Below are 27025 nucleotides of genomic sequence, written 5' to 3' on the forward strand. Positions count from 1 at the left end.
CTTGTCATTCAGGTTCTGCAGTGCCTCCTTCCCAGTGGCACTCCTGATCTCCACCTTTCTTCCAAAATCAACAGATGGTTCCCCTCCCTTCCCGCTCTGCCTGGAATAGACGGACTGAGCATCCGGACCCAAGTGGGCAACATCCTTCTGCTTTGCCACCACTTTGTTAGATCCGCGGCCCACCGAGAGGGAGTCGAAGTCGATGGTCTTGTTCTCCAGGGAGCCTTCCACTGGGCAGAACATGCCACAGAATTTCTGCCGGGGCTTCGGACTGCCCGAGCCCAGGTTTTTGAAGAAGGCTGGCACTTCTTCCTCCTCGCCTTGCCGGCCAGACTGCTTCTTCTCAGCCATGGCTTGTGTGATCTCCCTGCTAAGGGGAAATAACAACAGCGGTAACCAGGAGGATCCTTCACACACACTACACACACACACACACACAAGCAAAAAGAGGAGGAAAAAAAAAAAGATCGCTCAGGGTCCTAGAGACACGGCAGCATCAATTGCAAAGGGCTGTGCCTGGCAAATCCCCTGCCCCCATCGATACAATATAGTCTGTGGCTCGCTCTCTTTTCTTTGATGCAGTGCAAAGTTGAGGGAAGGTTGGGGCAGATCCTGCTGCAATCAAGGGAGGAGGGTTCAAGTTCCCAGCATCCAGATGGGGAGGGAGGGAGATGGAGAGAGAGAGAGAGAGAGAGAGAGAAAAAAAAAAAATCCTCACTCTGCAGCAGAAACTGGGGACTGATCCGGAAGTGATGCGAGTGGTGAATTGGCAAATGGACTCGATCAGGTTGGAGCAACGGCCCCCATCGATGCTCGCCGCCTTCTCCAGCTCGCTGCTATCGCTACAAGTTGCGGAGAGGCTGGCGGAGCCCGAGCACCCCCCTCACCTCCGGAGGCGTGTTCCCCACGCGGGGGAGAAAGGATCGCTTCCTTCCTCCCACCACCCTCTCTCCTACCTCCCCCAGCCCCGCAATGGTGGAGTCGGGGAGTGCTCCGGGAATCCTATTGTTCCTCACTTTTCTCAAGGCAGCGCAGCCGGAGGGCGGGGAGCGGCGGAGATCGCGGCTGGGCTCCTGGGGCCGGCGGGAGGCTGAGCGCTGACTCATCTTTCTGGGGTTTGGGGCATCGCTGGTGCCGGGCCTCGGGTAGTCCCTTTTCGGGGGGGGGGAAAGGGGCTGATGGATGGCACTGGAGAGAGAATGAAAGAGAGAGACAGATGGGAGAGGGGTGTGGGAACCGAGGGAGAGGAGAAAATGAGCCGTTAACCAGTACTTACCTCACGAAAGCAAAATTAGTGACCTAGCAAGTCAATTAAGCCCGGGCAACGCCAGAAGCCCCCTAGTCCCTCCCCAGGGAGGGGGGGAGGCCGCCCGCAGCCGTGCAGAGAGGGGGGGGGGCAGAGCAGCAGCAGCCCCCCGCCCAGCGGGGCCGGCGGGAGCTGTCCCTTCAGCACCACCCGCGCCGCGGGGCCAGGCCGCCTCCTGCTGCTGCAGCCAGCGGGATCATCGCCGGCTCGTTCCTTCGGGTCTGTCGCTAAACACACGGCCCCAGAGGGTGCCGACGCAGAGGGAGAGTTGTCCATGTCGTTTCTATGGGGCATTTTCTGCGAGGCCGGGTGAGATGGGTTACTTGGGAGGCGTTTTTATTGCAAAGGTAAGCGGTGGAGCACACAATGGTGTCCACTTGGTGGTCTCCACCTGATACACGTTATTAACACCACTGATTCAGGCCCTTACGGCTAATCCATGTGCAATATTGCTCTGAACCAAGCCCAATCGCCAAGCTATGTATTACTATGCATTATTCATTGATATGCATCTTTGCACATGCACATTAAATGGTAATTTAGAGGCATCTGTGTCCAAATGGTTAGCAAGCACCTTAGCAAGACTCAGACCAAAACAACATCAAAAGCAATAAATTAATAATTTCTTAAAAAATCCCAGAGATCTCCCTGTGAGCAATACCCATCTCAATGCATTTTTACCAATAGGTGGGGGGGAAAAAGGAAGAAAAAGAATCACCCAAGGTCACAACCAAGTGAAGCTCCATAATAAATGCACAACACAATGCATTAAAACTCCAGACTAAAAGGAAAGAAAGAAGCCTGCAGCTTGGCCTTGAAGGATGATGGCGATGTGCTCTGGTAACTAATGAAGGAGGGGGAGGCCTACGATAGACGCCCTTGGGGGAAAAGCTCCAATCCTTCCCCTTCTGGGACCTGGACAGAAGATCAGCCAGCCTTGTGGTCACAAGGATCGCAGGTGCTTTGCTGGGAATTGGAGGCCAACATATGGTCTCTCAGGTACCCTGAAGTCCTGTATTATTTAAGGTTTATAAATATTAATGGTCATAGCATTGCTGATCAGGCAATCCACAGAAGCAGCAGAGCGCTGATGGGCCCCAGCTAGCTGAAAGCGTTGAAGTGACTGTGTTGACACGTTCTGCAGTTTGCTGAAACGTATGCAGTGGCTTTCAGGGAGAGCCTTAAATCGAGCTCATTCATCACTTGGCACATCCTTGGAAGACGCTCAGATGGCCTCTTGTGAAAGGATGGCAAGAGAACAACCTGCCAAAAAAGCCAGTCTGGAGGCTGGGAAATGACTGAGACAAGAATCAAATCCTGCAGATGAGTCTGCAACTTCCAAACAGCTCAGACCTGATGAAGGTCACCCCCAAAACAGATTACTAAAAGGCATCTTCTTTGACTACATCCTTCTTACTGGCTATTTCACAGAAGCATGACATGCAAACACTCTGTATCCTCATGGTCCATTTCTGGATACTGAAAAACCATGGGGTAACCCTTCTACTCCCGACCTGAAACGCAGGTAACAAATCTTGAGAAATGTTTAATAGTAGCTAATTCAACTCTTCTTTTTTGTTTTTGTTGCTATTGTTATACTTGAGCTAAAACTTTTTGATACATCTACATGCCCCCATAGTTTTACACCTACTACTTCTCCTACAAAAGGAATGCTATTGTGACTAAAGCTTAAGCTCTAAGCACAGAGATAACCAAACTTTCCTGAAACATCACCAGGATCTGATAATCTGTGTGTTTAGTAATCCCATAGGGTGCCTATTTTCACTTGGAACCACAGAAATGACTCTGAAATTGACACTGGTCCTCATCTGAATTTCATAAACCTGGCATCAATAAGAACTCCATAGGTAACAGCAGACTCACCCCCATCAACAACAATAGACGACCACAGACCAGCCCATAAATATAAGCCTCAGAAAAGAATCAGGCCAATCTGAGTTACACTGGCAACCTTCAGCCTCCATGCAATAGATTTTGTTTTCCAAGCATGCAGCGAATATTAGCTGGTAGTGACAATAACAGAGCAGTGTAGGTATGCAGAGAAGAAATAACTTCAACAATTATTTGCAGATAAACTATTGAGTGATACGTGAAAAAAAAAAAATCTTCAGTTAATATTATCCACATCTGTTATAACAGAGATGGAAATTGAATGTTATCATCATACTGACTTTTCTCAATATCAAAACACTCTGGACAAGTGATCTCTAGTCATATTATCTCAGCACTGTTAGTAAATAAAGTGATGAATTGAAGACTTACCCCAAACTGCAGAGGAAAGTAGTGGCAGAATCAGCTCAAATTAAGATTCTTCTATGTTAGTGTACAGAAGTTTTAAGTGACAAAAGTACTCACTACCTTAAGCACTGCAGTAGCACATGAGAGAAGACAACTCCTGCCTGAAGTTTACAGCTGAGTTTACAAAGACAAGAAAAAGGAACATGTGAAGAGCACAAAGACTTCACAAAGATCCCTTTGCCAAAGGGGAAAAAAAAAATTGATACAGAGGGGAAAACGTGAGCACAAAGACATGCAGTAGGCAGACTCTTTGTCAAGCAAGTGGAAAACTTACTCTCTTCCCTTACATACTAATGTTCCCACTGTGCTACTGTATTCTAACATCTGTGGCCTGCCCAGACAAATCTGAGAGCACAGGGCTCCTCTGCCAACCAGCACTGCATCAATGGCTCCAGTGATTCCTGATCTCCAGTTCCGTCTGGCTGAGATGTGCCTACTTCTTGTCTATCACATGATGAATGATGCTTTATTAAATTTCACTGCTGTAGTTACTTGCATGTGCCAGGCAAAGCTGAACAATGAAACTTGATTTGAAATGGAAACGATGCAGCGTAACTTGATGCTGACTTATTTGTCTACCATCCCCTTAGGTGAGGGGGCTGCTCCAAAAATAAACTACAGATGCTAAGAAGGCAAACCAAAATTACAGCAGTATATTCTGCCATTAAATTGATGTTATTAAACGACAGCAACCACTTCCAAACCTGGGGGTCTTCCTACTGCAGATCATTATTAGTATTTCCACTGGGTGCAAGACTTATCATGCAAAGCAAGAGCCTATGGAAATGCAGATTCTTGCAGAGGCAGAAATCCACAAAGTCAAAGCCTTACCAGGGAAAACAGCAGCTATCCATAGAAAGGAAGCAGGTGTATGTGCCAAACCACGGGCTTACACGGAGTGAAGCACAGGAGCAAATTCTAGTGAAGAACTCAACATCTTTATTTCAATGCCAGCCCTTCCATTAAGTCTAATTGGGTCATAACTTAAGAATATAGCTTTGTTCTCAGAACTACATCAAGTTGATATGGCGTTTTCAGCTGGGTCCAGTGAGAGAGGGGGAACTCAACAGTGAAGTTAGCTGATTGCTTATACTGAAGGTAGAGGAAAATCGTGGTGCCTGGGAGCATGGGGCTGAAAGCACAGCTTCATTGAATTTCTCTGCCTGACCACAAGCTGGGATAGCCCATCCTTCCTCTCCCTGATTGGTGCCCTACCTACTGCTGATCCCTGCATCTGATTCTGGAATTTTCCTTTTCTAAGGTGCAGGCTCACCACAAGAGGTGGCAGTGATTAACTGCACTTCCAGAATATTCTTGGAACATCACAAATCAACCCAAATCTTTAAATGCTTGACTGGGTTGGAATTGTTCTGGCATAACACAAAAACTGAAAGACCAAGTTGTGTGCAGAGGAATCATTAACCAAGTTCCCTTTGGGATACGATAATTGCTGGAGTGGTTGACAGCTTTTCCTGGCATTGAGCACTCAAAGATGAGACATCATTTCAAAAACACTGAAGAACAGAAGAAAAACTTTTGATAAATGAGTGATGTCCATTCAAGTGCTGAAACAAAGCTCATCTATTTCCATGGACCTTCTTTATTTCTGCCTATCCTACGCCTCTGTTTTGCTTTATGGTTTTGTCCTCAGCAACCTCAACTGATGTAAATCAGCCTGGGTGAGTTTCTGCCAATCAAGGGTTGTTGCCAGTGGGTTTTAGTCCCTGAAAACAGATGGTTTGAAAGCCACATTGTGCCACCATGCCCACAGCCAACAGTACAAATATTTAGCCAATTAGAAAGGGATTTTCCAAAGGCACAAATGGAAATTAAGTATACAACTCCCATTGACTTCCAGAGAGAGTGGAGAGCCTTACTGCCTTCAAAACCTCTTTATTAATTCAGCCTTCATAAAATAAATGCAATGAATGGCACCGGACTGCTCTGAAGTCAGATATTTTCAGCTATTCTCAAGATGATAATCCTGAGTACAGCAGTAGGAACCATTCTGAACTGCTCAGTGTTTAAGACAAAAGTTCCACCAAAACTGCTGATTTCATTATGGTCCATAAATGTCCTATGACATTTTGAAGCCCTAACAATAGGTTGGCGTGGATTGATTACAGCTGAGTACTGAAGCATCTTTCTTTCAGACAATGTCATTAAGAGAACTCACCCGTCTGACCACAAAAAGGCATCATTAAATATTAACATTTCCTCTGAACACCTCTCTAAGAATATGACAGCTCCTGGCGTACTGTCATTAAAATCTGTATGGAACTGGGACTGAACAGGAAATAAGCATTGATTTGTGAAGTGGGGGGAGTCATCTACAGTTTTGCCAACGTGTTCTCAAAAGGACCCAAAATGGACCATGGCAATCTCTACCACTGCATCGCTGCTTAAAATAGAGACCTTCCAACTCAGGGGGCTCCCATCAAGGTGGGAAGGAGAAGCATGGGTGAACGTTGCTCTTTATCCTGTCGCTGGGACTGCTCTCTCTCCCTCCAGATAAGATCTTTTTACTGAAAGCATGCCAGAGCCACGATCCACATGGCTTCACACACCTTCTAAGCACTGTGTTAATAAATTATGATGACAACAGTAACACTAAGGGTCCTAAAGCATTTCATGCTCTATGAATGATTCACTCATTTGACTTTGAGCGTTACAGCTCTCTGGCTTGCTTTAACATGGGACACAATATCACTGAAAATAAAAGCCAGCAGTAAACTAGGCGCTGGCAACAGCCCATACTTGGGATAAACAAATGCTATTTGGTTTAACATGGTGCTACTGTACCAAAGATGCAAAGGGAAGCTTCACCTTCCCTTTCTGTTTCATCCTTGCTCTTCCATCAGCTCTAGAATTGCTCTCTCCCATTCCTGCCATTTCACAGCAATTCACGTAGTCCTTCCCAGCAAACGGAAAAGCCTCCCCATTTACTGGGATGGAAACACTTAACCCCACAAAATATCTTGGAATATTATCTACGATGCTGCAAATCACAATATATAATGATGCGTTTGGAAAAGTAAAGACTTCCTTAGGCTCTGAAACCAGTTTTCTGCACCCACAGGCAGCGATGTAATCAACATTTGGGCCAGAATTGTGCTTAGAATACTCTCCACACACAGAAACCTGTGTCGGTCTGTCTCTGTACTGCTCAGATTCTTCATTTTGCTGACACAGCTTGAAAACCTTACCAGGCCTTACAGCTCAGCAGGAGAGTGCTCAGTCACTTCTGAAGACGCCTTCAGCGAAGCACTCATAGGAGGCACTGGAAACCATTTGTCATTTTTGAAAATCTCATTACATTTTAAATAGACAGGACAGACAAAGGCAGCATTATTAGCCTCACTGTACACATGGGAAATGAGGCATAGAAATTCAAATGGCCCACCTCAAACCACAGAGGAAGGCTGTCACGTGGAGCAATAGCAAGATGCTGGTCCAGGTTCTCCTTTGTCTGTAGTCAGCCCAGTCTGGGGATCTTCCTAATCAACACCACTGCTCTGTTCACGCTGCCTCTGCAGTTTTCAGCCCTTCTCTGCCTCCAGAAACAGGCAAAACCCAGGAATAAGGAACAACAGCAGCAGTATGAAGGAAGACTAAAACCAGTAACAGCAGTGGAAAAACCAGATCTCTCTTTGTGCTGCTCTGTAGAACCCATTAGGTCTGGGGGCTTTGCTGCTGCTGCTAACATGAGCCTATGTCCTCATGTTGCTCTTATTAAATAAATCTAATCTTATTAAACTGCATTACAAGCTTTTATTTCATGAATCTGTATGCCTCTCAGACTGCCCACAGAATTAACTCCTGCAGGGATGATGCCTTCCCTCTCCTTGGCTTTGCAGAAGGCACTCCTGACAAAACCACCATCCCCACTCATTATTCTGCTCACTCCCAAGGAGTGGAATGGGCTCAGAGTGTTTTGCAGGCATTACAGGCCGAGAAATGCCCTGGATGCAGCTGTGACCATCAGAACTGGAAAGCCCAGCCAGCAGCAATGGGCTCCCTTGGGTTAAGGGAGGGAAAAGCCAACGAGAAGCTTGCTCTGGCAAGGGGCTGGTGGAGGGCACTTGCATTTTGCTGCCATCTGTGGCACGCTTGTCAGAGAGCTGCCAGCTGCTGCTTTGGAAAGGAACAGCCATGTGTCACCAGCACACAGACACCCCTCAGCCATCCCTGCCAGGATATCCCTGCACAGCAAGGGGCACGTGCCAGTGGCACACATCATTTTCCCTGGGCAGGATGAGGCATGCAGGGTGAATGTCCCGCTCACCAATGAGACGTGTACTCCTTTAAACAGTGAGGAAGGAGGGGAGCATTAAATTTAAACATCCAAATAAATTTGGTACTGGTGCTTAAGAAAAAAAAAAAGACCACAGGACGTACACCCTCAGATTTGGGCTGCATACTTGAAAAGATTTGTTTCAAATCATCCAAAGACCTTCCTGTAATACAGCACATTGCTGAGTTAGAGAGAAGCAGTACTAAGAGGTCAGGCCCCGTATTACTTTCTGCACAAAACAACCTTTCCTCCCCCCTTGCATTCTAGTCCTGCACTTTGGCGACCTGAGGTCAGCATGAAACAATTTGTTAAACAAACTTCAGTGAATCAAAGTAAAACATGGCAGACTGACCTGCCAATCATCTGACACGAAGCATCCCATGTGAGGGCTGAGCAGAGCTGCCCTGTTCAATGAATCCAGGGAAATGTTTGTGCAGAAAGACATTCTGATTTCAAAATGATGAAATGTGGGTTTTTTTTTCCCCCCCAAGCATCAGCACGAATATTTTAACCCTTAAAAAAAAAAAAGGAAAAGGACAGAAATTCTCTCTCCAGCAACTTGATGAAGTGTTCAAATCCATTTAAAGGATGGCTAAATAAATAGATGGGTTGGATACACACACGTTTGGATAAAGAATACTCACAAGGGCTTTGCACTAACTGCTGCACCTCTCCAGCCCGTGCAATGCCAAGTCCCAGGCCTGTTTAGCTGAGCTGGTGTTTGGAAGGCACATGCAGTTTGGGAATGCCCCAGGGATCCCCATAGTGCTAATGCCACCCCACTGCAAGCATTTCCAAACAGGGAGCATTTGTTAATATGCCAGAAATCCCAGCTCCTGAGCTCCTTCCACAGTTCCTACGTTCGTTCTGTTGACCTAAGCGAGGTGCTTCCATTCTGTGGGACCCACCTATACGTTTGTTAAACCGCAGTGGTAATATTGACCCGCTGCTCACAACTGGTTAAAAAACAGATTCGCTCATGCTTGATTCTGTTTTCCATGGCAGCAGCAAATCCCATAGGGAGAGTGTGCTGGCAGAAGGAAAAGAGCTGCATTGTGTCTGGAGAGGGGATGCCTGGATCGTGATAAAGCAACACAAAGTCAGCCTTCAGAGCCCAGCGCTGGTAGCTGCTAAACCCCACTGGCTCTCATTCTTCCCACAAAAAAAAAAGGCAAAAAAAACCCCACTACACACTAACACTCCCCCCAAACACCCAGCACTTTCTCCCCTATAGACTCAGGTCTTTGCCTGCATAAAGCTGCTCACTCCAAATTACCCCTCCTGGCGTACAGTGGACATATGGCGTGGTGTTGAATGCACAGAGACAAAAGAAAGAAAACAGATTCACAAAGGAACCCCAGCTAAAAGGCACCATCCGTTCACGGGTTAAAAAGGAAAGCAAGCCTTGAGGATGTTGGAAACAGCAGGGTATCAGCTGGAGCCTGCACAGAGGCTTTTCCTACTGCCATTCATAACAAAATCAGGAGGCAGAAAGTTACTATAGCAATGGCTACAGAATGCAGAATGGGCGCTCTTCAGAGGGCAGAAAGACCCCTTGAAGAAAGGCAAGGGTCTGTTTCTCTTCGTCCTTCTGGGCTGCCAAACACAGATCAGCTCCAGTTCACCCATACGCTCCCCTCTCTATGGGGTACATCACTGGGTTTCAGCTTCAACACCTTAAACACTGAACTAAGGCCCCGCTGAAGACAAAAGATGCCTATCCACCCAACTGCTCTCCAGGTACCAAAGTAGCCAGAAAGTAATGCTTTCTGCTTTCTGCTGCCAAAAGCACTGTGCAGTAATAACTTCTCTGTCTACGGATCCCTCCTTCCACTGTTGCCTTTGTTCAGACTGATTTGGCCCCTTCCAGGCTACAAGTCTGAAGGTGGATGGCCGCGATCACGCAGGCCAGCAGTGGGTCAAGTGCACTGCAAGGGGTTCTGCAGCACAGATGCTGAGTATCAGAGTTAAATCTTGTTGTGAGGTTACCTGCAGAGCTGGACGCAGCAACTGACTGAACTCCTACAGTGGGACACAGCACAGCTAAGGCTCAAGCAGCGTGTGAGACCCATCCGAGGCTCATCTGAAACACATACAATACTGCTGCGTAAAGCTCCAGGGATCAAAGCTTCCATTTGTGCTTAAGCAAAACTAAGCTTGCCTCTCAGCGGACCTAATTGTGCAGACCAACTCAGAAGTGCCTGGGGGACACCAGATCAGAAGGACCCATTGGAACAGAGAACAGCCCCTGTAAATGCAAGGAACCACAGCGCCAAGATTCAGAGGCACCCATACAGTATCCTTACACCCATCCCCTCCATACACTGCAGATCGGTCTCTATGAGACTAAAAATCACAACGTGAGTGAAGACCAGGAGAGATGCAGGGTGTGTTGCAGGGATACCAAGGGAAGAGTGCCAACCAAAGAACATTACATCATGGCTGTAAATTAAAGCAGCCACAATAGCTGCTTACCCCCAAAGCCTTTAGCAGACGATCGGAGCACAGAAGTAGCCTGAAAGCGTCACTTTGGTCTCCACTCCCATTTAACCCTATGTCAAATCAAGCAGCCTGCAGGAATTTTTCTCTTCATTGAAGGCTCTGGGCTAAGTTTGCACCCAGCTGCAGCCTGAGTTCTGCCACAGACTTACAGCATAAACAAGACCAGGCTGTGGCCACTCTGTTTTGCATCAAACCTTTCCTTGCCATCTGCATTTTCATTTCTCCATCAGCTGTAACAGCCCCTCCAACCATCCACAGGGCAGCAATGAAAAAGCCATCAATGAACATTCATCCCAACGTGGGATGTGCTTTAATTCAGTCAGCTAGACTGCAGGCCCTTCTGACTGCCTGACAGCTTTCCTTACCCACAAGATCTTACCTCCTCTTCTCTAATTTTTAATGCTGAGCATCTCTGCACAAAACAGGGGTCTGTAGCATGCACTCATTTCAAAAGAGCCCTCGTTGCCTTGGTTACCAATCATCAAGCCCAGGCCTCTGCAAGCTCGGTCAGAGCCTTCCTTCTCCTCGCTTTCCTCCTGTTTTCTGCAACACTGGAAGATTTCTGCTCTCAGACAGCAAAGCAGAAAGCTGGACCTAAATAAAAGAATCGATACACAGAAAATGCCCTAGGATGTGTGTTGTGTATGTGTGGCCTTGTATGAATGACAAGATCAGTGAGAAATAACAACAGCAGCAGCAGAATACATTATTAGCTTACCAACAATACTATCGTGGTAATATAGAATCATACAACATCCTGACTTGGAAGGGATACACTGCAAAATACATTTAGCCTGCATCCTGAGGAGCTGGCACTCGCTCTGCTGTCAATTAGCAGCAGTGGTGACACAACTAAAGCAGAGCACTGCTGGTGCTGGGTACGCCTGAAGTCTCTGGCAGCCCCTGGTGCTCACAGAGCACATCTCTGCAGTCCAAGAAGGGCAAAGGAGGAAAGAAGCCTCGTCACACCCATTTACAAAAGCAGGATGGAAGCTCAGAGGCGTGGTTTCTAGAAAGTGCAGTGGTTGGGAACCTGCAAAGTTGGGAGTAGAATGAGGGACAAAGACAGAGAAAGGCAAAGCTGTAGCAGCCCGATGGAGATCCTTCACTGGGCACACAGCCATTGGATCCAGCCATTGGATCCAGCCTGTCCCCCTTACCTGAGACCCACACAATCCCCATGATCGGCTTCTGTGCATGTGTTCGTATGGTACTCAAAGCAGCCTGGATTTTGAATGCTGAGTGCTCCCCAAAGCACAGACCAAAGCTTCGGATAAACAGATGTGTAAATAAACACCCCCCAAATAATGGCACCCACCGCGCATCAGCAGATAAACCTCAAGGAGAAAACAAAGCCAAATTGCAGTGAAAATAGTGCTCACTGCTTCTGTGGGCTTCCCAGCAACCAGCCATCTTCCCAGTTAAAAATAACATCAGGTTTTATTTCTGAGCACTGGCTGGCAGGATTGATTCAGAGCCCACTTAAATGTTAATGCATGCTCAGGAAGTCCACATTCTTCTGCATGGAGAGGCCTGGGTTGGTTAATGCCATTTTGGGAAAGGACAAGCCACATTTTTAGTACTGTGTATCAATGTGACTCCGCTAAACGATCATTCTTATCTCTGTTTATGGCATTTCAAATGGTCACATCAAGTGCAAACAATACCAGAACTTGAAATAAATAAGATATCGTGCAGCTCACACACCCTACCTATGCTGAATGGGAAAGGCCACCACTAGCTCTTTATCATCTTTCGGTGCTACAAGCTTAATTAGATCTTCCAGACAGAAACAAGCCTACATACAGGAGTGCCAGAAAGGAAAAAAGGAAAAGGACGAGGAATTTTAATTGCACTGTAATCCTTTCAGTTGGGTTTCTTGCAAACGCTGCATTTCAGGGAGCCAACAGACTGGAACCAAGCAAAATTCAACACGAACCTTTAAAAAGAAAACACATGAAAATAAATGTGATCTGCAGGATCCACAGCCCGTATTAAACTCCAGGCAGTGGGACAGGCTGTAGTTTAATGTAAGGAAGTAATGCAAATTAAATTAAACCATTTGTCACTGCTAACTGAATGGGAAAAAGGGAACGGCCGCTTTGCTGGCTGACTTTGCCTCCGTCCTGATTGCTGCATCCATCTTTCCTGCAGGTCTGAACCTCACCACCAAAGGCACAGCCTGAGCTGTCAGCAGCTCTTATAGGACTGCTCAGAGTGTCACTGGATGCTTCGTTCTATACATCATATATCTTGATGAGAGGCCTATAAATAGGCACTATTTCCTACCCGTTTACTGTGCCGTATCCATCACGGTAACAGCAAAATTACCTTTCAGCAATGCATTAAGTTATCCATTCTCCAGCTACAAAGTGCTAATGTCTGAGCCAAGGGAAGTGGCCCATCCAGCCATCCCACACAGCAAAATAAACATTTTCATTTTGAGTTCCATTACAGCGGTCCCAAACTCCACAGCATTGACTACAGACTGCCATCCAGTTCCTGGCAGTAGGCAGATCCTTCCTTGCCATACCTGTTGAGACCAACAGGGTCCTGGCAGCAAAGGCTTATTCCAAGAGCTACAGACACAGGTGGAGCAGTTCAGCTGCTTTTCCAGGCTGCAGGATGTGCTGACGTGGGACTTCAAAGGGGTTTTGTGTGTACATGAGGGTGTTCTGAAACCCTCGGGAAAAATCAAATTGCATGTGCTTGTTGTGCTTGTCCCTGATTGCCCTTTTTAATGAGTTTTCAGTGCACTGAACCCTACTTAATACATTGCTTAATAAAATGAAAATAATCAATTATCCAAGAGGGCCCAGTTTATGGCCACTCTTACATACTTATCCCATTAGACAGAGCCTGTTCTCCAGCATCACAGATCACCTCATTTTGATGACTGGCCCCCAGATACAAAGAGGGACTTTGCTTCTCCAGGGCAGTGGCAGGATGAGTGGCATAACATATCTGCCAGCCGTGCTTTGCTCCTTGCACAGACATACCTGCCTGCTTCCAAGCACCACGTTGCCCATTGTCCCCTTCCATGCTGCTCTCAAGAGGGCTCTGCTGCTCAGAAGTCCTGGACTGGGTCACACCTTCACAGAGTTATGCCTACACTCTGTGATGAAGGTTAGGTTTGTACCTAAACTGAACCCTGCTAGGCTGTCAGTGCTGCCACTCGTGGCTTTGTTGCAGCTGTTTGTGTTCCAGTTGTGAAGTGCAAATCCATTGCACCTCCCTGCTGTTGGACACAGCCTGCTCCCATCTCCTCACCACTTAGATAGGAAGGGAAAGAGAGGAGAGATGACACAGAAGTAATTGACTCAGGCTGGAAGGGGCTCTGAGCACCTGATTAAGCTGTACACGTCCCTGTTCATTGCAGAGGAATTGGGCTAGAAAACCTTTGAAGGCCCCTTCCAACTCATCTCCAGTCACACACCAAATTAGTGGTGAAAACAATCCCAGTCCACACTTCTAACCACTGGGTCACAGCTTCTCCCATAATGATCTCTCTATGCATCTTGCAATCAAGAGTCTCAGACCAATGACAAGATAGCATCTGCTTCAATACATATAATTGCTACTGCTGGTAGAGCTCCAGGCGTCTTTTTGCTATTCCTACCTGGATTTTTTTTATTAGAACACCTCCTGCTGTGCCAACCACGACCTCTCCTCCTGGTTTAGGTCACTGAAGCTTCCACCCTTCTTGAACATTTCCTCTTTAACTCAGCCATCCTTCTCTTCTCCATGAAAACACACCAGTAAACCGCTCAGAGAACATCCTGGAAAAGGAACTACTGTAAATGGCCACACTTTGCTCCTCAATCCTCAGGGCAGAGTGGCTTCCTATGTCTTAGAACTAACCAAAACAACTGGTTTTGCATGCAGAAGCTGGCATCTGTGAGGAACGGATTTCTTTCCACCTTATGGACAGTGCTGTTCCACTGCTAGAGAATAAAATAAAGAGGGCTTTTACATTCTTCACAACACATTTCCAAAACGCTCTGGGAAAGTGGGGTTGCAATCCTTCCCTGACCTGCTGGGTATATCTGAATTGCCTGGTGTTTTTCTGGATGTAGGCAGGGAAATCTAATCGTGGTATAACTGCCACGCATCTGGGTCTTCTCTTTTGTAGGAGGACCAGACAGTACCTGTGTGGCCATCTAAACATGTGAGGCGTGCAGAATAACCTCTGGGTAGGGATTTGAAACCATTTGAGACCAGCATTTCATGGTTTAATAAGAACTATTGGTGATGGGTGGATGGTTGGACTGGGTGATCCTGTGGGTCTTTTCCAACCTTGGTGATTCTATGAAAGGAAACAGAAGAGACTGAAATGTCTGACTTCCACTGGGCAGGAGGAGCCCTCGTTTAGGCAAAGATCATCAGAGAACTTCAGACCATTACCTTTCATTCAGTTCTGCCTGGATACATCTGAATACACCCGGGTCAGGCTGCCAGAACAATTCATCCACTCGGTGACTCTGTAGCCCTCCTTCCCTGTGCTCAGACACAGGCAGAGGAGGGGCTCTCAGCCAGAGAAGTCCTTCTTTCAGCTCATCCCTGTCGTGAGGCACTGATATTTGCAGTTCTCAGTAATTCTGTGGGATTCTTCGCTCCTGAATAAACGCATAAGCAAACCTAAATTCAACAGCAGCAGACACAAGTCTGATCAAGGAGCACATAGCAGAAAGAACAGGCTAGAGCAAACAGACCCACATACCAGCATGGGTGGATCTACTGTGACAACTCAGAAAATATCGGGTCTGACAGCCAGGCTGCAGCGCTGGAGGGCAGCAACTTCCTGCCACCGAGTTTGTTTTCCTTGTGATTCCTCAATCAGGGAAGTCAGACAGCTGATCCTAGAAACAACAGCTGGGAGCAGCCCAGCACTCAACACCATTGTCATGAACGTCTCTTCTGAAGATCTTGATGTTAAAGGGAGGGTGCAGAACAGAAACCCGCTGGCCAGACGCCCATCCTAACTGGAAAAACCCTCAAGTGTTTACAGCAAGGATTTCAGAAGCGCTCAGCAATTAAGATTCTCAACTTGAGACGTCTCACAGAGGCCCAGACTATTAGTGTGCCTGCCTCCAGCAAACTGTGCATCAACCTCCCTGGCATGCAGACAAGGAAACAGAAAGAGGAGCATCAGGGAAGGAAGATTTTATTATTCCCTCCCCTTCATCTGTCAGAGTCTGAAAGAGGCAGAAGGATGCCACTAAGCACTGGCCTCAGCTGCAAGGAGATTTAAAGCCCAGGAGATGCTCTTAAATGGTGGCAAGAGTCTGTATTGCTTTGCTAACACCAAAAGAATAGAGTGCACATATAGAATGTGCACACATAGAATGCACGTAGAGAAGTTCTGCAACAACCCTTTGAAGAGGAGTTTAGCTTCTGTAAGTAAACCCATGGTACCCCAGAATCACTACCTATGGTGTAAGAGGCTCCAATCCATAGGAATCTCTCTCCATCTTCCTGTAAAGGTCTTGGAAAATTACATTTCCTGGAAGGGAGATGTTTTATTAGTCAACCAGACAGCAAAAGAACAGCCTACAGCAAGATCAGGACATTAATTGACAAAGAATAGTTACATGATGCTGCTCAGCTGCAAGTGTCTGTGGAAGCACAAAACGCTTATTGCCTGCATCTAGGGAACTCTGTGTCCCTCTTAAAGAGGGAGAACAATGCCTTGGGAAACCTTGTGGCATCCCACTCCATACCCCTGATACAGTTAGATATGCAGATAGCAAAAAAATACAGCCTAGCAAGTAAAACAGAACATTAAAGCCCAGTCTGCTGAGCTGTAATGCTTCACAGAAGCATCTTTGGGCTAAAGCCTACTCCTAACTTTCCTCACTGGTCCTAATGCCAAGAACACACATCACACCTTCTTCCTCATTTGTATGACCAGAGCCATTGGAACGGTTACAGCTTTTACTCTTTTCAGTCCCCTTCACCTTGGGCCAAATCTCCTTGTACTTATCCTCAAAGTGAAACACCATCTAATAGTGCACCGAGCAAAACTTCTTGTCTCAGAGAAGCATCCCCCATGCTGCAGTGCAAGAAGACTGCACACCTCCTTTTAGGCCTTCAAAATAACAGTGAAACACCTCTACAGTGGGGAAAAAAAACGTGGCACCAGATTTACCTACATTACACATAATTTAAAACACAAAAATGTTGGGTTTCCTTCACGTGCCACAAAGGACCAACGCACACCCACAGTTCACATGAAACATCAGTCTTCAATGATTCAGTTTTGGGGGAGGGGGGGGTAAAAAATCAAGTCAGAATGAGAAGCAAGTATGGTTTTCTAAGGAAGTTATTGCTTTATCAGGAAGGATGCAGGAGTTCTTGGTTAATCAAGCTGCTGAATGGTTAATTATCTCTCAGAATACACATGGGATGGGGAAGAAATGATTATGAGGCGCTGGGTTGCTAGGGAGTGGAGGTTTTAGGAACAAAAGGCAAAGGGGTGCTCGGGGCAAGGAATCGCCATCCCTCTCTTTGCAAAGCATCGTGAGCATCTGCAGCACGGTATTAGAGCTGGTTAATAATAAACTGCAGTGCTCGGCACCTGCTAGACTAATTGCAGCACAGTATGTCTGAGTGCTGCGTGGAGAGCATCTGGAGACAGCACTGAGCTCAGTGCGGCGTTTTAAGAGCTCACAGGAAGAAATGTGCTCGTGTGCTGGCTCCCGAGTGCCTGACCACTACTAAACCCCTGCTCTGGGGCGAGGAATGCAGACTGCTTTAACAAGAAGACAGAAGGAATAGATGTCTGTTGTGACCCCGGTGCTCCATTCCTCACCCTGAAGTCTGCTGAGGCCAGTGGGAAAACTCACCCCAGCTTTTCTCCACCACTACCATCCTGCGTGGCCATGGCAAGTCAGAATTGCTTGAGAGGTCACAGAGCTAGAGAAGACCATTGCATTTGCTTCCTAAGAGCACTGAGTGAGGTTCAGTTCTGAACAGAGACCTGGCACGAGGCCTGGGCAGCACCTATGTCCCACAAAAGGAGGTCTGTACGCAGGGAACTTGACTCACATCTCTTATCAGTACTGCAGATGAATTAAACCTGCTTGTGTTTCATACATTCTTCAGTAAATAAGCCTTTGCTTGACCTTGTTGTAATCTGCAACTCTCACTAAAGATCAGGCATAGCAAAACTTGAGTTACTGTAATGCTAACCCAGTGCCCAGCCTGCCTATGGGTCTTTTGGTTTCTGATTCCTGAAACCAGAGGAAGAGAAACCGTTCTTCTGACAGCTCCAAGAACACCAGACAACCTCCACTGCTTCTCCAGAATCCCTGTAGGAACTTTCCCCATCTTTCTCTACCATAGCCTTCCCCAGAAGCTCAGGTGTGTGACTCAGTACAGCATCACCAACCCTGGAGAGCAGCGAGCACAGTCCTGCATGGCACAGTCCATCCAAGCTGCTGTTTCACAGGCAGAGGTGATAAAACAGAATATATTCAGCCAGTCTTTAACCTTACGACATAAAACTTTACTTTAGCAGAAGGAAAAAGCAGCTGACGCTCAAAATTAATCACATTTCTACAGAAGAAACCACTGATGCCAGCATAGCACATCTGAACCTTAATCAAGCCTGGTGTCTCAAAGTCAGAAGATATTCAGTGGTGCATTGGAGAGGAGCCTTTACGTGGTTTTAACTATTCTGTCCAACCAAGATTCTAATTGCTCTGCCTAACCTCTGGAGATTATCATTAAGTTTCTGGCTCGCTGCCCCACTGCGTGTGACAAAAGCATTTCAGGCTTACCAATGAGGTTTTCAACACTCTCCATGGGAGGTCTGAGAGGACCACTGGATTCTGCAGCAAGAACAATGCAGATTTCTTTGCTGATAAGAATGGCAGGGAAAAAAAGCGTACAACAGGCTCTGTGCATGCACTGAAAGAGAAAGGATCTTAGCTTGACAGCATTAGTCACCCCATCTCACATCTCCAGTCTTCTAATGCACAAATGTGACTCGGCTTGAGTTGTACCGCAGGAGTTTGCCTCAATTCCCCAACGTGGCTCACCTGAATTCTTTGATATCCACAGACGTTGAACAGAGCCCCGCTTCTCTTCAGTAGGGGTTCACGTTTATTTAGCCATCACAGAAACAAGGAAACAGATTCTCAGTTTCAGAGATCCTGAACCTTATGGTAGAGTGCATATGACACCAACCACACAGTCTGATCAAAATGAACGCCACAGTATGTACTGTATGTGTATGTGAAATGCTAACACATACTATGCTATCGAAAAGAGACCAGAAGTGCCCTTATTTACTGTGCATGCTAACAAGTGAGCCCAGCTTAAGATTAAACAGCACTGCTCCATATGGACAGCAAGAACAACTCACCAAAAAATCACTTGAGTTCCACACAGATTTGAGTCTCAATGGAATATTCTCCTATAGGGATATAAATTTAGGAATCAATGTGTCGTCAAATCTGTCCTTATAAGCAAAGACACAGACACCATGTCATCTATTTCCAAAACTAATCAAACGAGAAGAGGTTAGAGAGTGCAGATCAGCATATCATTTACTGACACTGCACTCATTTACCCTGGTTAAGAACCTGGAAAGAATATCATTGGTGGTTGAGATCCTTACACAGAAGGATTATAGAAATCTTTCGCTTTTAAATGAAGTCATTAACACTTTCCTGCAGCAGATTAACATTTCCATTTCACAGATGAGGATCAAGTCACAAAGACTTTCCTACAGTCATTATGAAGTCAGTGGCATAAAGGCAGCTGTCCCTTTAAGTTCTCATCCTGGAAAATCAAAGAAACAAGTCACATTTCTAAGCCCAATCACAAAATAGCAGCAATTCTTAGCACTTGGAGCACAAATTCCAAGCAAACCACATAAAATCTGGTCAAAATCACCAAAAAGGGTGAATTAGCCAACTGGTAAGAAAGAGCTGTGAATACTGACGTTGTGCAACTCGTGCTGTTTTGGCCTTCTGTGGGTGTGCCAATTACACACACATCTGCACGCTCAACCAGGTGTATCCAACAGGAACAACACATGAGAACAACACACTTTTTTGGGGCAAAAAAGAGCCCTTCCTGGGTTTGTTTCAGAGTCATAAAGCCTGAATAAGAGGGTGAAGCCATGGACCGGGAGGACAATTTCTTCCATTGAGCTTTTTCCCTTTCTTTTTTTGGTGTCAATCATACATGTGTAAAGGCTCACAACGAACACAATGCTTCCAGCAGTGCTGTGTTTGTCTGAGCCTGAGCCCTCCTCACGCATCCATCAGCGTAAGCACTTCTGGCAGCTCTGCTTACTCCATAATTCTTGTGCAGCAATATGAAAATCTAATTCTCCCCTCTCCTAATTTACATTAGCTTTGCTCCTAAGTGAAACGGAAATGATTTATAAATGGCTCTTGCTTTTGCAGAAGGAAATGGGACTTAGCACCTTTCGGCACAATGCGCTCTGCCTCACGCACATTTCTGCCCCAGCCCAAGCTGAGAAGTGCCAGAATGCTGTCTCGTGAATAGTCCTGCTGGGTGACATCACTTATCATGCCACCGTGCTGCCAGCCAATTGGGGAGGCTTCTCACACAGCCCTTAGCTCTCACCTAGCCGGGAAGCCTATAGGAAAAAGCTGCAGCGCTGGCAATGGACCCACTCTTGCTGCCGATGCTTATCTGGCCACACCTCCTCCTTCCCATTTCCCACTCCAGTGTGCACACACATCACACACACACATAGAACGCAGCAGAGGCAGAACAGCCACGCACTGCAAAAATCCATTTCCGAGCATTAGGCTTTTGGCAGTGGTTCAGATATGAACTTACTTCTTGTTCTGGAGATGTATGGTTTTGAGCAGCAATGTCAGCGAAGGATGCTTCCTCTTCCAAGTCACTGATTATTTTAACTCATTGTTATCACACTGCACTGCCTTTGTACTTCTGTCCAACTCATTTGCAGCCGGAGCCAGCCCAATTGTGGCTATAACCCCATGAACAGACGGTGGAAAATTATATTCTGACATCCCCAGGCTGTAATCAGTTCCTTTGGCCACTCAAGAGCTGATCACACTCAGCACACAGAAGCAAAGCCCAACATTGGAAGAGGCAAAGCTGCAGTGCTGCAAACCAAGGCTTGTAAGTGCATGCAGTGTTTCCAGCACAGAGATGCTTCATTGTAGCTGTGAACTGGAAGGAGAAATAGGAAATGGGCACACAAAGTCGTGGGATGAAGCAAGCCATTAAAATATCAGTAGGAATCAGAATCCCAGGGATCTCGTCTGCTCTTCAAACAGTGCTTAGGAAGAAGCTGTAATTGTCTATTAATTCTCATTCACAAACAGTACATCCAAGTACAACCCGTGTAGTCCGCTGGAACCAGCACAGCCTACTCATGTGAGAGGGGAATAACCACAGGTGTGCTGTGAAATTCAAAGGGAGGCTGCAGGTTGTACTCACAGTCCGTGACCCAGCTACACTCAGCAGCACTAAATGTTTTCACTCAAAGCCAACAGAGGTCATGTAGCATTTTCCAGGCCTTTGGGAGGACTCCTCTGGTAGAAAAGTCCAGAAGATCATTTTAAGTTCTGAGATGAAACCAATTTAGATTACTTATTAAGCCCTCTTACCTCCGACCATAACAGACTACATTCTTTATAGCCTACTCCCTTTGAGGTGACAGCAAAACAAGCGATTCCTGAACAAACCCTTCTGGATATCACTAGAGAACAGAGAAAGCAAAAATGTATTAGAGACCAAATGTAAAACCAGGGAATATCTACAGATACCCACCTGAACAAACTGTGGGTCTCAAGGGACAAGAAAGCGTGCAAAACAAGGCAGTGTTTTGTCTCAGTAATTCAAATGCTTCATGAAATAGGTGGGAACTCAGAGTGTGTGCTCATGTTACTTGAGGAGCGATGAGCAGCAGCATGAGAACACAAGCAAGTAAAGGAAAGAGGAGCAACGAACAAACAAGACTGGGCAGACCATAAGAAAGAGGAAGATGAGAACAGAAGGCTGTCATCTTTGCAAGGATACGTGCCCTTCTTATTCACCCCAGCTTTAAGAGAACTTAAACTGTTGTAGGACTCACACTATCCTTGCCCTTCATTATATACAAAAGAATAAGAACTCATGGAATTTTCTGCCCTTAAGGCTCATTAATTTCTCCCTGGACACCAAACTGCAAGTTAAACAAATGGTACTAATGCAAAAAAAAGTCTCTCTCTAACTCTACAATCTTACCATAAAGGTGTTAGGGAATGATCTGAAATAGAAAATGCTACTTTCCATGCTCAATCTTCTGGCAGCAGCTCAAGAAGTTAAGTCATGTTTACTTTCCTTAATGGAAACCCACCCCTTGCTCTCCGTTAATGCCAGGACTGATCACACCCTGCAAGCAGTTGGGCTGAGCCAGCTGTGTCTGGCCAAACTGACATCCAGTGCAGGGCACACACACAGTGATTAAAGGAGACAGAAAGTAACACAGCTTTTCCTTTTTCACATGGACATTTGGTGGATGGAGCATTAGATTTTTCCAGAAGTATTTAAGGTATTATAGACTGTTTTTGAAGTGATGACAGAGCTATACATCATAGTCCAAAAGCCCAAAACACAGAGGAGCCCTCGGATACAAACACTTGCACAGAGCCAGGACTTCACTTTTAAACAATTTTCACACATACACTCACACACACATCAGTATATAAAGAACCTTTTAATATAGAGGAACCGTTTCATAAAGCACAGAATTCAAAGTTAATTCTATTATTTTCATCTGCGTACAGCTCATAATGAAAACAGGGCAAGTAGGAGTTGATATCCCATGTTGGTGTTGTGCAAACAGCTAACTTGGAAAAGCCTCCAGGTGCATCATAGTAAGTCAGGACAGAAAGTAACTCCTCCTGAATGCAACATAAAACACTTGGTACTGATAACAGGGAGAACAAAGACACTACACTGCTAACTTGCCCAGCTTATCAGCTGCACAGATAAGTAATATCGATATGTTGCTCTAAATTAAATATGCAAGTCCCTTCTCTTTAGTTCTTACTTGAGTATTCTTGCACCAGATTGGAAAGAAGCTTGAATGAAATAGTAAAGTTAAGTCCAGCAATGTCCCATCATCATGGGATTCATAACAGAAAAACAAATCTTTGTGCAGAAGCACTGCTGCTTTATACAGTCCCATCCTGTATTCATTCTTCTGCAAAACACCACATTAGAATCAATCAAGTTTGGAAGTGTGTGACAAATGTTTGTCCTCCAGTACCTGCTACATAAACGTCAACACCACAAAGCAGCTCTGCAGAATTGCTTCAAAGAATTGGTCATTCAAAACCTCCAGCACAAATTGCACCAGGAGCTCATGAAATCTAGTGGAATTTATAATGTTACACATATAGTTCCCCTGGGGAAAAAAAAAGTCATTTTCCAAGAATTCTGGATTTTTTTACATTAAAACCATGGAAGAAACCACTAGGTAAGTACAACAGGCAGCAGGAGTGTCAGAATCACATCACATTTCTAACTACCAGCTGAATTCCTCCAACGTGATGCTCCCAGAAGTAAACAGTGCTTGAACCAAGAATATGGAGGCAGATTAACAACGAGGGATTACATCCCTTATTCTTTAATCCACAAATTTAACAGACTTAGAAAACAGAAAAGGAAACAGACGGAGTAGAGTTGACTAACAATACAAAACCTTATCAATTCTACTTTACATCTCATACGCAGCTATGTTATTTTGCTTTAGATCCTCTCTTTGACACAGTGCTGGAGGGAGTGCACAGGTATACACTGCCAACAGAAGTATTTTTATTAAGTGCTTCAGAAAAAGAAGCTGATGGGATCGAGACACTCAAACAAAGCAACCCAAGCCATCTTTAAAAAGAAATCATTCCAGTCGATAAATAGCAGCTTCCACATTGACATAACCCATGTGTTACACAAGGAATATGGACTACAAGTTCCGTACAACATGATACAAAGCAGTCCTGCTTTTAAAAAGAGAGAAACCAAAGAAAAAGGCGCAGCATGAAGTAATGTCAGACAAGCAGTTTTGTGAGAGCTTTAATGGCACAAAATGTTTATAAGCTACAACTTATACATGTACTGTAAACTGTATAGAATGTTACAAAGTGCTAACTAATTTATGAAGAATGCATAATCACTTTGGCTCAGTTCACTCCAATATTTCAATACACGTCAATTAAAAATTTTTTGAGTTTATGATCTTCAGCTTTCACTTTTTAACACAGTAAGTAAATATGTTCTGACTGCAGTTACGTTACCTGCTGCATTTTCAACGTGCGAGTTTATGCAATCTTTGTTGGTCGTATTTACAAACATTGTAGGCCAGTTTTCAATGCATGTAAGAAAAATGAAGCCTGCTTTTTTTTTTTTTCCAAAACTGTAAACAGGTATAAAGCTTTTTAAACATCTACCTTAACAAAACTTCAACTATCAACAGTTGAAACCCCTTTTCAAATGATATAGTCTGTTTCTGTTCCTTGTAAAACTAGAAGTTGTAGACTTTCATCCCAAGTTTATCGTAGGGTATCAATAAATACTGCATTGGATCATAGTAAGTGGTACAGTGATCATGGATTCATCCCTCAGCTGTAATCTTTACCATTTTCTATTTCATGGCTCCTTCAAATATTATAAACCATATGTTGATACTCCAGCCACAAGCTTGCAGTGTTACTTATCAGATATTCTGAATAAATATCTTTTAAATTTAGAAAGGGGTAATTTTATTTTGTCAAAGGAAAGCATTCCCTACTTGGTAAAAATCTATTTGTTTCCACTATTCCAATTTTGATACAAAACAAGGTGCTATAATTAGAAGTGAAAGTGTATCAGCCTTACCCCATCCCCTCAGCTTTTCAGGACTACAAAACTCTGCACTTCGTAGCATCTAAACCACCCTCACCACTTCCTCCTTACCTCCCCCACCCTTGGGTGAAACCCAACATCCACACTTGAAACAAAGATGCAGTTATAGCAACTCAGGTGCCACTAGCATTCACAGCTACAAGAAAAAGCAGACGTCTTCAACAGAATAGTTAAGACTGCTCTTTTACCCTGAAGGCATTCTCTAACAGCATTCCGAAGTAGAGAATAAAAATAAATACAGGTTAGCATTGGATTTATATTTAGCTTTTCCAGTTCCTGGGAGCTAACTAAGCTCTCTCAAACCAAACCTCAATTGGGATTTAGCTGCTATGTAAGCTGTTCCAAGCGATCACTGCTGTATCAAATATTCAACTTCATAAAATCTGATGCAAGCAAACAATCCAGGTGGCTGTTCTCACCAAACCAGCTGACTGTATTTTCTTAACGTTTTTCTACAAGTCAGACTATTAAAGTTTTTATTTAAATGAGATTTTTGCTAGTCTTAAAATTAGCATTGTTCCCTAAATACTTAGTATTAAAGTCTATACCATATTTTTTTTAATATATTCATATATATATATAAAAAAGAGTATTCTATCCTTCAGAGTCATGCTACATGTTCTGAAATCCAATAAAATCTATTTAGGGACACGGACGTCCCAATGCTTTGTAACAATTTGGTACTAAAGCTTCACATTTTGAAAAGAAGTGTCACTGAAGGAGGACAAGGCTTAATGTTCCCTAAGATAAAAGTTCAACAACATTAGCGAGGAGTCTACCTAACATGAGACATCACAAGTGACGTTCAGGTTCCATGTACCCCCGAAGGAGATTGTACAGTAAACAATGAGAAGGAATATTGAAAACTCATTTGCAAAAGACATTTCAGAGCTTTACAACCTCTGAATCTTTACACACCTGCAAGATTGTCCCCCTTAGAGATTGGTCAAACCACTTCACCTTCTGAAACTGCCCCGTTATCGTCATTGTAAAATAGTTCCACGACAAACAGAATCATATCCTTTTACACAGAGTCTAACTACACCTACAGCTGTTGGGTTTTTCCTTAATTTAAAACTACATTTCATAGGAAGATTTCACATTTAAAATTCTCCCTTAAGAAAACAAGTAAGGAAAAGAAAAAGCTTCTTCACATGCAAACAATGCATTTTTTTCTAATAACTTCTAGGCATCAGACAGATTTCCTACAAGGAATAAGGAGCTGACTTCATAGAAAAGACAAAATTACAACGATTATCTAATATTAAAATATGCTGATGGATTTAGGTATTCTACTTTAAAATTTATGCAGTCTTTGCCTCCTGCAAATCAAATGGTGTTAGCCAACGTAAGGGGAAGCGTAATGGAAACTCCCCTGTGAGCTGATTTAAACCATGTTTTATTGCCAGGAATTTCTTAGTTTATTTCACAACTGGTTTGTCTTTTTTTTGAAAGCAGAATTCAATTTCACTCCAATCAATAATTTTCTTCGGAAGATACTTAATTTTATCACTATAACACAGTCAACATTTATACCATGCACAACTGCAATTTAAGTCAGGTTGCACTAAGGAGGCAACAGCATCACTGATAAAATTAAAACTTGCTGGTGGCATTTTGCATCGAGAGAAGCCCTTGCAACATATAGACAGTTGTAAACTCTGTTCAGCAACTCTGACGTGTCTTGCAGGCCAAGAGGCAAGGGAATGGGAGGAGAGAGGAAAAGAATGTGGATAGCGAAACACCTCAACAGAGTTCCAACACAATACTGAATTCCAGAATTAGCAAAAACCTGGATATGTAAAGAAAGGGTGAAGTCAGGGTCATGCTTAAAACGGTCTCAAGTCAAATGTACTAAACGAGACAGAAACACCTTCACAGGTCACGTGGGTTTCCAGGTTTTGCACTCCATCTTTCAGTAAGTGCTGGCTGAAGGTGTGGTCAGTCGTTTTCCGATGTAGATGCTGAAATAAAAAGTATAAAGCATATCATAGTCCACAGAAATACTCCCTGTCTCTCACAGTTCCCATGCACTCTGCTATTCTGATTTGTCTTTCAAGCTTGATGAGGTTCTTCCAAGGACTTCATTTCTCCTTTCATAAAATGACTTAAGAGTGACACTGTCAGGCGAGCCTAGAAGGACTGACGCTATCAGTGTTCAGTAAAAGCGGGCTCCTTACAGTTCCAAGCTCATCTGAAACACCCAGTCCAGGAGCTCTGATGCACTTTGTAGACTACCTGACTGAGGGGGCTCTTGAAGAGCTCAGCAACACTCCCAGATGATTATTATAGTAAAACAAAGTATTGCCAAGAAAAAAGAGGGAAGAGTTAAGTATTGAGGACCTACAGAAACATGGACCTCTGATATTCAGGCAACATTTGACACAAAAAGGTACACTTCTGCAGTAGTACAACTATCTTACAATATACCTTCATAGATTCTATCCTCCTAATTTACTCCATATATGGCTTTGCCCTCTTCACAGAAGAATATAAGATGGATAAAGAGAATTCAAGCAAGCTCAGAAATGTTGGATTACGCAGGTATGGAAAACACTGCTGAGCAAATCAGTAGCTGATCTCACAGGACGCATCCAGTATTTCATGTATCTAAGCATTCAGACCTTTGTATTTGCTAATATCAGAGAACTACAGCATTGGACAGTGAAAATTACAGAGCATGCACCATACACAGAGATCCTCAG

At 44.6% G+C, this 27025-nt stretch overlaps 2 protein-coding genes across 7 annotated transcripts in view; both read right to left on the bottom strand.

The window, feature by feature from the left end:
- DPYSL2 (dihydropyrimidinase like 2) overlaps positions 1-24383 on the bottom strand; it is a 67693-nt gene extending 43310 nt beyond the window's left edge. The window contains exons 1-2 of one of the 6 annotated variants that reach the window (XM_046903347.1): positions 1277-24383; positions 1-370 (exon numbers count right to left, since the gene is read on the bottom strand). In XM_046903347.1, coding sequence (XP_046759303.1) covers positions 1-351 — 351 coding nt within the window. In that variant the 5' untranslated portion in view covers positions 352-370; positions 1277-24383. The other 5 variants (XM_015297296.4, XM_040651468.2, XM_015297297.4 and 2 more) reach the window with 5 other exon arrangements.
- Positions 23020-27025, bottom strand: part of BNIP3L (BCL2 interacting protein 3 like) — a 13597-nt gene continuing 9591 nt past the window's right edge. The window contains exon 6 of the mRNA NM_001030885.3: positions 23020-26284. Coding sequence (NP_001026056.2) covers positions 26236-26284 — 49 coding nt within the window. The 3' untranslated portion in view covers positions 23020-26235. The remainder of the gene's footprint in view (positions 26285-27025) is intronic.

The sequence above is a fragment of the Gallus gallus genome, chromosome 22 (assembly GCF_016699485.2).
Source record: "Gallus gallus isolate bGalGal1 chromosome 22, bGalGal1.mat.broiler.GRCg7b, whole genome shotgun sequence".
In the NCBI taxonomy this organism is placed as follows: domain Eukaryota; kingdom Metazoa; phylum Chordata; class Aves; order Galliformes; family Phasianidae; genus Gallus; species Gallus gallus.